Source organism: Phodopus roborovskii, unplaced genomic scaffold (assembly GCF_943737965.1).
Source record: "Phodopus roborovskii unplaced genomic scaffold, PHOROB, whole genome shotgun sequence".
NCBI classification, from domain to species: domain Eukaryota; kingdom Metazoa; phylum Chordata; class Mammalia; order Rodentia; family Cricetidae; genus Phodopus; species Phodopus roborovskii.
Window position 1 is genome coordinate 383,588 of NW_026125059.1, and position 13,448 is coordinate 397,035.

At 51.9% G+C, this 13,448-nt stretch overlaps 1 protein-coding gene across 1 annotated transcript; it reads left to right on the top strand.

Moving 5' to 3' along the window:
* The first annotated feature begins 7,247 nt into the window (after nt 1-7,247).
* Sox18 (SRY-box transcription factor 18) lies at nt 7,248-9,067 on the top strand. Its single transcript, XM_051184149.1, has 2 exons — nt 7,248-7,740; nt 7,924-9,067. Exons 1-2 carry the CDS (start codon nt 7,263-7,265, stop codon nt 8,715-8,717), a joined length of 1,272 nt encoding a protein of 423 aa, XP_051040106.1. The 5' UTR covers nt 7,248-7,262; the 3' UTR covers nt 8,718-9,067.
* Nucleotides 9,068-13,448: the final 4,381 nt, after the last annotated feature.

The window sequence follows — 13,448 nt, forward strand, 5'->3', positions numbered from 1 at the left end:
ATGCTGAAGGGGCTGTCCACCAAGTAGTCGTTCCAGTGATGAAAAACAGCAGCCTGTAGGTGGCAGAAGCAACCCACAAACCTGCTCAGACAGTGGCTCCTTCCAGAGGAAAGTCCAGTAGATCGACAGCAGGGAGCGTAACAACAGCCAGATCAAAGATGTATTCATTACTGAGGGGTCCTCACTTGTGGGGTTTCTACAATCCAGTCTTAGAAACCCTCATTCCCTGAGCTGGGGATAAGCTCAGTTAGTAGTGTTTGCTTAGCATAGAAGAAACACTGGGTTCAACTGCAGTGCTGCATAAAACCAGGCGTCACAGGTACCTGCCAGTACTCCCAGCACTTGGAGGCAGAGGCAGGAAGATCAAATTTCAAAGTCATCCTCAGATACGTATCCAGTTTGAGGACAGCCTGGGCTACATTAGAGAGACCTTGTCTCAAAATCAAACAGAAAGCCCTGATCCCAGACTACAGGAGCTCCAAATCCAACCTTTTGGCCCTTACTCAGAGAAGTCACCCCACACACACACACACACATACTTTGCTGACTTTGTGAGTTTTGTCTTCAGTGAAGCTTTCCCACCAAACACCATCTGGTCATTACAACATGGTCCTGTCCTCTATCCTACCCTCTAAAGGTGATGCCTGCTTCTGGGAGATAGCCTTGCTTACCTTCCTGTCCTATCTACCACTGGGGCCGTCAGAAGTTCCCAGAACACCTAGATGAGGCTCCTTCACAGTCCACCATTTGACTTTTGCACCCAACCTTCCTGGGGTACACCCAATTTTCCTTAATGCCTGCCTGTCCCTTCCTGCAGTGGATCACCAACCTCGGGAGTCCTTAGTGAGCAACATAGCCCTATTCTAGGGTCCCTGGAGTGGCAGACAATACCCTGATGGGGTGGGATTATGGGACATCCCCAGGGTCTGCCCCACCGGGCCAACTGCACCTTTGACCCAAAGCCTGCCCTTCCCCCTTCCTCAGTTCAGGAAACGGCGGAAGCTCAAGCCATTTATTTTTCTATTTGTGATCCCTACCCCCATCCCAGTCTGCCCAGAGCTGGCCCTGACCCCAGTGGTGGCCTGAATGCTTCCCCTCTGGCCAAGGCAGGGCGGTGGTGGGTGGGAAGACTCACACTGCCAAGCTCACACGGAGCCCCTTGTTTCCCCATCATCACAGACTGGGAGGCATCCTAAGCCCCAGGAGGCCCTGCTCCTGCCACCATATGGTAGTCCTTCCCCTGCACAGTTCTCAGGCCCTCTAGCCCATTTCCCATTTCGGGGATTACATGTCTCCACCATAGAGCTCTGTGGATCTATAACCATAGCCAGTCTCACCTGGACCCCAGCTTCTGTGATGGGACAGGGCAGTGACCAGTGACAGATAAGGATCTCTGGTCATTTGGGGGAGGTGGTGGGTGAGGGGCACATGGATGCTGGCTTTGTCTGTGTACATGCCAGCTCTCTGAGCCTCAGTCTCCTAGTCTATGGAATGGGAAGAGCCATGGGCTCATGGAAATGTCTGTTTGGAAAGTCCCCCGCCAGCCCACAGCCTGGCCAAGATCCAGCTTTGTCCCCTCACCCCCACCCCACCACCGCCAGAGGCAGGGCTAGGGAGGCAGGAGGCATCCCCCAGAGGCCAGTGAGGCCCTAGTTGCAGGCTTGCTCTAACAATGTGAATGTGCTTCCCCCACACAATTCCCAGAAATGCCGCCCCCCTGCCCTGCCAGCCCGCCAGTTTGGCGGCCACTCCACCCTCCTACCCTAAGGAGACCCAGGCAGCCACAGGGTCAGAGGCAATGCATGAAGCATGGAGGTCTGACTCAGAGGCAGCAGACCTGTGGAATTCTAAGGCAGCCTGCCTGCCTGCCCGGCCATGCTTGAGAGACCAACCTGGACAAAGTCAGCCACTGCTTAGCCCCTGCAGGAGCATAGTCACTGAAGATCCTTCCAGGCTCCACTGGGCTTTTTGATCCTCAACCCTCAAGCTTCACCCCAGCCCCTCCATACACCTGCTCAATCCCCAGCCCACCCCGCCCCCCTGTGACTTTAAACAGCTCCCCATCTGTGTAGCATGCTTCTTGTATGGTTTCTTCATGTGTTTCTTTCAGGTGTGGGCTCAAAAAAACAGAGTGTAGATATTGACATACCCCTTCTTATATCTAGTATTCCCAATATGGGCTTATTTGTGGATTTATTGATTTTTTTTTTTAGCCTTCCCATACCCGAATGGGAACATCTCACAGCAAAGATTGGGCTGTTTATTCTTTTCCAGTTTCCTACCTCAGAAGACAGTCTGGTGCCAGCAGGGGGCTCAGTACAAAAATAAATAAATAAATAAAAATAAAAAAAGAAAGAAAGAATTCTGTCTCTGAGCAAAGGAGTGTAGAAGTCCCTAAACAGCCAGCTGGTTCCCCACCAAGCCATTTGTCACCAGCCAGGGGGAAAAAAAAAAAAAGGAAAGAAAAAAAAAAAAAAGCATACAAAGCTGGGTGTGATTACTACATGTACAATCCCAAAACTCAGAAAGCAGAAGCCAGCCTGAGCTATACAGAGTGTTCCAGGGTCACCTTAATTAGCAACATGTTTGTTTGTGTGTTTGTTTTTGAGACAGGGTCTGTCTACATAGCCCTGGCTGTCCTGGAACTCACTGCAGGCTTTAAAATCACAAAGATCCACCTGTCTTTGCCTTTCAAATGCTGGAATTTAAAGCATGCTATGTCATGCCTGGCCCAGTTAGCAACATTTTTAAAAAAGGAGAAAAATTACTAGAAGAGAAAGAGAAGAATGGAGAGGGTGGATGAGGAGATAGATGTGTTCTTCCTCTGCCCTGGTCTCCGTTTTTCTCCATCTCCCAGTCTGTCAAGGCAAGGAGGGGCCAGCTCAACATGGCAGGGCACTCAGAATGGGTACTACCTCCCAGAAGCCCAAGAGACCCAAGTATGCCTGCAATTAGCCCACTTTATAGGCAAGGGAACCGAAGCACTCATGAAAACAGAGACAGTAATATCCACAGACCCAGGCCACGCACTAAGCTGAGAATAACAGTAACTATTTATGTAAAGACCCGCAGTTCTGAGGTGTGGGGGCGGGGCGAGGGTGAGGCAAACGGAATGGGCGAGAACACCGGCCAGCAGGGGTTGGGGAAACTGGACAGAATGTCTGGCGCCTCCTCAGCCCAGTGGGTTCTCTCTGGCCTGAAGGCCAGCCTTCCTTCCTGAGCGGCTGTTTCCTGGCTCCGCCCTGTTGTCGCCACGGAAACCCATGAGTAGCCTAGCTCCCAGCCAGGTTCCCATGGAGCCCCTGCAGAGCAGGAGCAGCAGTGTTGCTGCAGAGGCCATACAAACTAGGCGACAACATTGGAGGACATAAGTTGGCCGTGCAGCCATCTTAGACCAGAATACTCCAAAATGTTGCACTGCAGCACACCCTGTTCTCATCCAGTGACCCTAAAAGTAGACAATGCCTGTGATAACACCCTGAGCACTCATGCCCACCACAGTATAATAACTCTAAAACTCTGGAACATCATTCTTCAATACGTGTCTGATCCCTGGCCCTCTCACAGAAGCCACTCTGTTGCATGTGGCTTACTCTCGTATGTCCATAGCACTCTGGTTTACCATTATCCAAGATGATCCTGCAGTAATAAATTGCATTTGTTCTCCCATCCCTACTGCTCCCACCCAGTCCTGCTGGCCAAAGGGCACAGACTGGATGAAAGCCAAGCCATCTCTACATAACACCATAAGTATCAGTCTTTTTGTCTGTTTATTTGTTTGTTTGTTTGTTTGTTTTTTCGAGACAAGGTTTCTCTGTATGGCCTTGGCTGTCCTGGAACTCTCTGGTAGACCAGACTACCCTCAAACCCATAGAGATCGCCCTGCTTCTGCCTCCAGAATGCTAGGATTAAAGGCATGTGCCAACCCTGCCTGGTGAGAATTCATCATTCTTTACCTAAAACAGTTAACACTGGCGCTGTACATGCCACCCCTCCACCAGCCCGACTCATCCCAACACTCCCACTCCCACCATGCTCTGGGTGGGACTCTGGCTCCATAGAATTGAGAACTGAACCTGTGAACTTTACCAAGAACCCAACATTTGAAAGTACTCCTACCCACTCTTACACACATTCATATTGCATAAAAACCAAGGCAGCCCCTGTCTCCTAAATATGTCCTTCCCCAAAAGAAAGGTGTCAGAAATCTAACATGAAGCATCCCAGGACTGAGAACACAGAGCTGAAGGATCTATTAGGATGGGGCCTAGCCCACCTAAACCAGACCTATCCCTGCCTGAGAGTCTATGGCATCAGACTCTGCCAAAGGCTCTGACCCCAGGAGAGAAGTAACAATTGACCCTAGCTTCGTATTTCCCAGCTCTAGCCGCAAGAGACTGGGAGGTCAGCAAGGTTTGGAGCCTAGAGTGGAATGTCAGAAGAAGGGTCTGAACTGGAAGGCTAGCTGCAGAAAAGAATCATCCACCTGGAGCTCTGTTGCCCTCAGACAAAGACCCCACCCCACCCTGTGGGAGTGGGAGGGTCCAAGCCCTACAGGACTATGTAATTGGTCCCAGCCTCACCGCTGTACAGCAGCCAGAGCTGTCTGGTGGGAGCCTGGGAGGTCTGTGCCCAGGCAGTGCTTGGGAGGTCTCACCACCCCCAGGCGGAGCAGAGCCAAGCCAATCCCCCACCATAGGCACCAAGGGGAACTACCCAGCATCCTTGTCAGGCCTCACAGAAGTCTGGGGTCCAGAGAGGCCAAGGAAGGGGAGTAGGTGGTGTAGGCAGGAAGGAAGGGAGACAGGGTCCACTTGACACCCAAGCCAGTCTATACTTGCAGAAAAGATTTGCCCTACCATTCCAACTTTCTAGGTGCTGGGGCTATAGACAAGCTCCTACCATGGGTAAGTGCCCATCTAAGCCAAGCTACACTGAAGTGGAGTTCAGACAGATTTTCCCTTCTCTCTTTGGCCAGATCTAGGGTTGCAGCTCATCTAACAAGCCTTGGCGGTCCTTCCTTGGGTGCTGAGAACATTTTTTTGTGAGTAGGACTTCTAGTCCTCAACACCCGAGTTCCTTTTTCCTTATAGGAGAGTCCATCATGTCTGACTCCCAAGAACTTCAGCAGTCTCTAGCACTAGGGTCTACCTCACCCCACACCCTGGGAACCTGACAGACACAGACACACATGTAGACCACACACAGACACACAGACATTCACATGGAATGTCCCTCTCCTAGCATAGCTGGCCCCACCCACAGCAGCCCTGTACAGCCTTGGGGAGTCCCTCCAGCCCTGGGGCTCCAGGGTCAGGGCCACCCTGCTGGCAGACTGAAGTCACCTCCCCCATTGTTGTCCCATCTGGAGAGAGGGTGGGAGTTGGCAGCACATCACCACTGCCAAGCAGTGGGCAGGGAGGGTAGCCTGACCCTACAGAGAAAAGAGAGCACCCTGCAGGCTCCTGCCCAGCCCAGCTCACAGGATATGACAGGCTGACATCTGAGCCACAACTTGGCTATGAGGAGAGGCATTGGCTGGTGCCAGGAGAGGTGGGTGCTAGAGGGCTATGGAAGAGAACAATGAGGTTATGCTGGATACTCTGTTGAGAACATGAGGCGGATTCTGAGCTATCACAGAACTCTAAGCCCAATATGTGAGGCTGCAGAAAAAGAAAGGAAAGAAGGGAGGAAGGAAGGAAGGAAGGAAAAGAAAAAATCTAGGGGTCCTTTTCTAGAGCCCCAGTGAACCCCATCTCAAAATAGCTACTGTCCCGGCTGAGTCAGGCTCCGGGGACCCTAGCCTGGACCCTTAGCTATGGAGTAAGGGTAATTTTTGACAAAAACTGACCGAAGTGAGGTCAGTGAGAGCTCTTCTCCTTTGTTTTGTTTGGGGGGAGGGCTTTTGCATGCCAGACAAGCACTTCACCACTGACCCATGCTCCAGCCTCCATCTCTAGTTCTTTGTGCCCATTCTCAAAATGAAAACCTTCGTGTAGCTCTTCATGTCCTCGTTCACCATCCTCCTGTATCTCCTGTTCAGTCTACCCACCCACCAAGACTTGCCAAAAGGGAGCTGACCACTGGCAAGGTCCTGTAAACACTTTCTCCTTGGTGTCCACACCACTGCCTGCCTTCTGAGAAAGTACTGAGTTGTCCCAGTAGTTACATCTTACTCAGAGTTTATGTCCTGAGCTCTGACGTCTCCCCGTGGCAAGAGTATTCAGAAAGAAAGGGGCTGCTGAGGAACGGCACAGGGTGCTATAGGACTCATATGAACAAGCCCCAGAAAGCCACACAGGCTCCTTCTTTCTGTGCTCAAGGTTTGATACCCTGAAATGATAGGGAAGACTGCAGAGTGCCCAGGGTACATGTAGATGGAGTTTGTCACGTGTCATGGACAGCTGTCAAGAACATTGGAGTTTCCTCTATAAAGTTACACTTGGCAATGGACAAGGGATAGCTCTCAGAAGAAAACCATCAGTTTCTGGAGCCCAGATCTCTTCCTCGTGGAGTGGTTGGACAGATGGAAAAGGGAAATGAATGAAGACTCTTGAAAAACACCCAGTTTTCCTCTGTCTCACCTGCTCAGGCTCCTGTCTGTTCCTGGGACAGCTGTCTGGCCTGGGCAAGGAACCTACAGCAGCCCACACACAGGAGCAGGGACTGGCTGTGCCCTATGCTTTCCAGTCTACATTTCCCTTGTGGATCAGGTCCAGGTTTTGCCTTGTCCCAGAGTTTGGGTATGGCAGAGGGGATAAAGGGGGCTCACTTTTCCCCCAGCCTCAAGGGCAGAACTTGGGAGAGACATTGGAACTATCCAACTGAGCTCAGCATCTGGGAGGGTCAACCAACAAGAAGAGGCAAGAACATCTCCAAAATTCCATCCCCTTTCCCGAGGTGCACGATGAAGTGACCTCCCAAGAACTTGGTGCTAAAATAAATCTTCATCCAATCTAATGCTGCTGCCCCCTTCCCTCATTACCGCCTGGGGGTCTGACTCTGTGGGTGGGGTAGCAGCTACACTCTGAAAGCTGACAACCCTGGAGAAACCCTCCTTTTGAGCTTCAGCCCACACCAGCAGCCCTCTCCCATTCGGGGGTCTTTTCTTCAGAGACAGTGCGGGGGTGGGGAGGGCTTTGCGCTGGGGAGGCCTCAGCTGGATCCTGCCGGGAAGAAAAAAGGGAGCCACCGCAGAGGGGGCAGCCCCGCCCCTGCCCGCCCGCTCTGCTGCGGATTGGTCCCGCGTCTCTATAACTGGGATGCCTTCCTGGCACCAGGCTACCACGTCCCCACTGTCTCTACCCGACGTCTGTCAGCCCTCCGAACTTGGCTCGCAGTGCCAGCCACTGTCTTCTGCGCTCCCGCGCGGTGTTCCGCCAAGGCCTTGCCCAGCTGGAATGCAGAGATCGCCGCCCGGCTACGGCGCACAGGACGACCCGCCCTCCCGCCGCGACTGTGCATGGGCCTCCGGACTCGGGGCCGCTGCTGAGCCGCGCGGCCTCCCTGTCACCAACGTCTCGCCCGCCGAGCCCTCCTCGCCGTCCAGCCTTCCGCGGAGTCCACCGCGCAGCCCCGAGCCAGGACGCTATGGCTTAGGCCGCGGAGAGCGCCAAACAGCCGACGAGTTGCGCATCCGGCGGCCGATGAATGCTTTCATGGTGTGGGCGAAGGACGAGCGCAAGCGACTGGCGCAGCAAAATCCGGATCTGCACAACGCAGTGCTGAGCAAGATGTTGGGTGAGAGCCGAGAGCGCAGAGAGGGGCGGCTAGGGAGGGGACTTGGAAGGGGGTCGGGATCTGGGGTTCCAGGGCCAGGCGCAGGGTTCTGTGTAATATTCGCGCCACGCGCCCAGGGCGCACGTAGGGTTGGCTGGTCGTGCGCCCGACGGCAGTCCACTAACAGGCTCCCGCTACCCACAGGCAAAGCGTGGAAGGAGCTGAACACAGCGGAAAAGCGGCCCTTCGTGGAAGAGGCCGAACGGCTGCGTGTACAGCACTTGCGCGACCATCCCAACTACAAGTACCGGCCTCGCCGCAAAAAACAGGCGCGCAAGGCCCGGAGGCTGGAGCCCGGTCTCTTGCTCCCGGGCCTCGTGCAGCCGTCTGCGCCGCCAGAGCCCTTCCCTGCAGCTCCAGGCTCGGCCCGCTCCTTCCGCGAGCTGCCCACACTGGGCGTGGAGTTCGATGGCTTGGGGTTACCCACGCCCGAGCGCTCGCCTCTGGACGGCCTGGAGCCTGGCGAGGCCTCCTTCTTCCCACCGCCTTTGGTGCCCGAGGACTGCGCTGTGCGGGCTTTCCGGGCGCCCTATGCCCCCGAGCTGGCACGGGACCCGAGCTTCTGCTACGGGGCGCCCCTGGCTGAGGCGCTCAGGACCGCGCCGCCTGCCGCGCCGCTAACGGGCCTCTACTACAGCACCCTGGGCACGCCAGGTCCGTTCCCCAGTCCTCTGTCACCACCACCTGAGGCCGCGCCTCTTGAGGGAACAGAGCAACTGGAGCCTACCGCTGACCTTTGGGCTGATGTGGACCTCACCGAATTCGACCAGTATCTCAACTGCAGCCGGACTCGACCGGATGCCACTACACTTCCCTACCATGTGGCGTTGGCCAAACTGGGTCCGCGCGCCATGTCCTGTCCAGAGGAGAGTAGCCTCATTTCTGCGCTGTCTGACGCCAGCAGCGCAGTCTATTACAGCGCCTGTATCTCAGGTTAGGCACTGCCCCTGCCCTTCAGCGCTTCAGCATGTGGCCAAATGGCAGGGCCTTGCCTGCTCCCTTCCTTTCGCAGATGTATGTTAGGTATGCAGCAGCCTTTAGAGCTGGTGACCTAAGGGTGCCACCTCTGTCATTCACATACCTCCTTCTGGGGGCGCCTGTGTGTTGGGCCTTTCCTTGGAAGCCCAGGCCCTGGGTGTGCTAGCTTTGTCAGGGTTAAGGTTTTGAAACATTTAATTCTTTTCTGCCATGTATTTTCTAGAATGAGACTGTGTTTTTTACTTTGCTTTTATATACATATATAATACACTATATTTAATTTTTAATTAAACTTTTTTCTTTCGAAGGATTTCAGTGACCACTAGCATCCATGCATAAAGAACAACAGTGTTTCCCATAAACAATGACCACAGAGATAACTTGACTTTCCAGTTAGCCACACAACTGCCCTTTGTCCTTCCAGTTGGGCTGTCAGATATCATCAGCCTCCATCCAGCCTGCATTGCATTTTTCTTCTACAAGCCTAAGCACTGGCGAGGACAGCATTCTTCACTTGGGAAGAACTGCAGGGTTGTGCAGATACATTACCAGATCTCAGGAAATATTTCCTAAGAGGAACAGCATCATGCTATACACTTGCTCTGCTCCCCAAGAGGATCTGGCTCAGATATAGGTTTAGTGATCAAGGCAGTGCTCAAACCTTATGCCTTAAGCCAGACAGCTTGAGTTTCATCACACTAACCATGCTTGGGCTCCTTTCAGGAAGACCGGCCCTCTTTCCAGACAATCTCCTTTTCAAAGTCCCTTACTGGACAAGTACATGCATCCACGGAGGATGGAACAATCACCCTGGAGGTGGCCCCTGAACACACATAAATACTTCGTATCTAGTGAGTCTTCTTAGTCAGGGGCTCCCACTCTTGGAGGAAAGGCCTGTTCTACCCTGTATTCCCATATGCACTACAATGTTGGCTGATTCACCCACATGGAGTATGAAATGCCTAGCATGACTATGAAGCTGTAACCATATGGCTTTCCATGAGGGTGGCCATTTGAGATTTAGCAGCAATAACCCTGGGGCTAGGTGTTCGTGTGGGTCCATGAACAGGGACCCAGCTTCCCAGCATGTTTAGGGAGGAGTACACAAGATGTGGGAATTTCTTAGGAGTATACAGCCTCTGAAGTAAGACTGTATCATCTCTATATTGACCAGTATGAATTACATGCCTCAAATACTGGTGTGAGGGGAGCTGCACTTTGGGTCTTATCCTCTATAAGTAACATGCAGTGACAGAGGACAGAGATACATAAAAGGGACAAAATCAGACAAGAGATAGAAGATCTGCCTGACCAGTCTTGCTGCCTGAATCCATGGGAGCAGTCCCCCAAGTGTTTATCTACTTGGAATGGGGCATTTCCCACAAACCTATGGCCACACTAAGAAGTACGAGACAGACAGCTCAGAGCAGGCAGACCAAAGCAACATTCCTAGGTCCAGGGCCCTTCCCCAGTTCTAGGTCCTATACTTTTATTCCTGCAGAGGACCCTCTTGCCTTGGTTAGTAGGGTGGAGGTGCAAAGGGTGCTGGTGTGGTCCCACTGTCTCTCTAGAGAGAAGATAGAGCAGGGTGCTTCCTTAAAGCCCTTTTCCCATCTGTCAGGGAAGGAAGCTAGTAAGGGTCCAGTTTGGAGCAAGTCCAAATTTACAAGTTCCAAAGAGTGAAAATACCCCAGACCAAGATCATAAAGGGACCACACCACCAAAGACAGCAGCGAATCAGTGCTGGATTGTGTGTTTTGGCGGGGGTGAGGGGATGGGGGGAGTTCTATCATCCTACCTGAGAAGACTTTTCTCACCCCCTCAAGAGCGAACCCCAACACTCCCAGGTAGAACAACAGACTAAGGCCATACTCCTAACTCCTCATCCTATCTGCCTCTTGCCCAAAAGGTCTGAGCTTCCACCACCCACCTTTTTAAGGGCTTGAACAGTCTGTCCCTGGAGTAGCTTGGGCAACATGTGAAGTAATCCCCAGCAGAGAAGTAGGTCTGAGAACAGGTAAGGGTCTCCCCAGCATATACAATCATCACTTGGAATATTCTTGAACAAACAACAGTCACACAAAGACTCCTGCCCCAACAAGGTCAAGATGAGGTGGGCATGCCTACTTGAGGTCTAATCCCAGCACTCAGGAGGCAAAGGCAGGTGGATCTCTGTGAATTTGAGGCCAGTCTGGCCTACAAAGCACTTTCTAGTATAGCCAAGGCTACACAGAGAAACCCTGTCTCAAAAACCAGACAAACACTCGTACATGTAAAATAAAATTAAATATTTTTGAGTGTTTTGCCTACCTGTATGTTTGTGTACCACATGTATGCAGTGCCTGTGAATACCAGAAGAGGGCATCAGACTCAATGAAACTGTACTTAAAGACAGTACCACTGTGGGCACTGGAAACTGTACCTGAGTCCTCTGCAAGAACAAGAGCTCTTGCTTGGTGGTGGTGGCTGATGGCACACATCTTTAATTCCAGCACTCGGGAGGCAGAGGCAGGTAGATCTCTGTGAGTTTGAGGCCAGCCTGGTCTACAAAGAGCATTCCAGGACAGCCAGAGCTACACAGAGAAACCCTGTCTCAAAAACAAACAAACAAACAAACAAAAAACAAAACAGAACAACAACAACAAAAAAAGAGCTCTTAACCACTGAGTTGTCTCTCCAGTCCCCTATTCTTTTCCAAGATTACATTTTTTTTTTTATTTTGTGTGCAAGTGTATAAGTGTGTGGGCATGCACATGCCATGGTATGTGTGTGTGTAGGTCAGAGGACCACCAACATAATTCAGTTCTCCCCTTCCACCGTATGGGTACTGGGGCTAAAACTCAAGTCCATCAGACATGCCATACACACCAATTCCCTCTTATCTGAGGATTCATTCTTTCTCTTACATGTGTGTATTGCAGCATATGCATGTTTGGTACCCTTGGATACGAGAAAAGAGTGTTGGATCCCCTGAGACTAGTTATAGATAGTTGTAAGCTGCTATTTAGGTGTTTGGAATAATTCTTCCTTCAAAGATTTGTGTGTGTATTGGGTGTGTGTGAGTGAATGTACACACATGTGCATATGTATGTGTGGCCAGGTATCCATGGAATCCAGAGGCATCAAATCCCCTTGACACTAAAGTTACAGGCAGTTGTAAGCTATCGAAATGCATGGGTGCTGGGAGCTGAACTCAGGTCCTCCACAAGAACAATATGCTCTCTTAATCATTGAGCATCTCTCCAGCACAAAAATAATTAAACAGAATTTTCCCTATTGTTATGGCAGTAAATATCCAGCAAATGAAGGCCAAACTCAATGGGTAAATGTTTAAGACATATAAAAGTAAACTCTAATCACAGGTTTCTCGTGTCTTGTTTCATTTTTTTTATTTGTTTTTTTCTTTGTTTTGTTTTGTTTTTTTCTGAGACAGGGTTTCTCTATGTAGCTTTAGTCCCTGGAAAGTCAAACCCTGAAAAGGCTTATGTGGGATAGGAAACCCCTTCTTTCGGATTTGGCTACCCACGGCTCCACTTTGTGTGCACCCACAACTCAGGCACCCACTGTTGCCACCCATAACCCTGGCCCCTACAACTTTACCCGGTCTCCCAAGAATCTGATCCCACTCCTCCACCTCACCCTGTATCCATGCCCTGAACTCCATAACTTCATCCCATCCCCTATAGCCCCCTCCCCTGTAGCCCCACCCTCTGTCTCATGACCCCAGCCCCCACCACCTTGCCCAGTCCCACACCCCTGTCTGCCCTCCAGAAAACAGGAAGTGTTGGGAGTCACAGCTCTGGGAGTAAGTGCAGGAAACTGGGCTTATCTTGCTCTGCAGCCCTGACCCCTGGCCTTGTGCCGGGTAGGGGGCGCCAGGGGCAGTCCAAGGACAGAGCCTGCTCACCTGTTGAGTCCTGGCTGCCTCTCTCTAGAGTCACAAACTGTCACAACTGGACTGGCATCAACAGGGCCTAGCCAGTGCATCATTAAGCTTCCCAGGGAGCATCAGACTGTTGTCGCCTCCACACACAGCAGCAGAAATCCCATCTACACAGCAAGGGACCAAAGAGCTAGTACCCTAGGATGTCCCACTTCCCCCACAACAGGCACTGTACTGCTGCCAAGGGTCTGACCTTCCCGTTTCCACCCAAACAAGGACTCACTTCCCATAGCAGGTGTTACCTCTTTGCTGCTTATTCCAGATTCGACTGGAGCAGGGTGTGTGGTGTGTGTGTTTCTGTGTTTACAAAGCTAAATCTTCCTGAGGAGGGGGCAGGATGGGGACTGCTCCCCCCCCCCAGGGTCCTGAAGGCCACTGGTGGGACAATGGGTCTCAACACCTGCCTCACCCTTCTACCCCCTTCTCCCACCCCGCCCCAGTAATATGTGCTTCCTGGAGTAGAGGACCTTGTTTATTTCCAGTTAGCCACAGTTGAAGCAAGCAGCCTTCTTGCACACCTGCAGATCTTGCAAGGGTCTAGTGCCCACAAGTCCACAAGGCCAGGTACTCTGCAGGTCTGGGAGCAGATATTTCCTTCTCCACAGCCCTGCCCTGCCCAAGCCTTCTAGGAGCCCAGTTGGTTTTTTTGTTTGTTTGTTTTGTTTCATAGTGCTGGTGTGATATCTACCAATGGACTGGCCTAAGGATAACAAACTTGAACCATGCTCATGCACAGCTGCTAACTAGA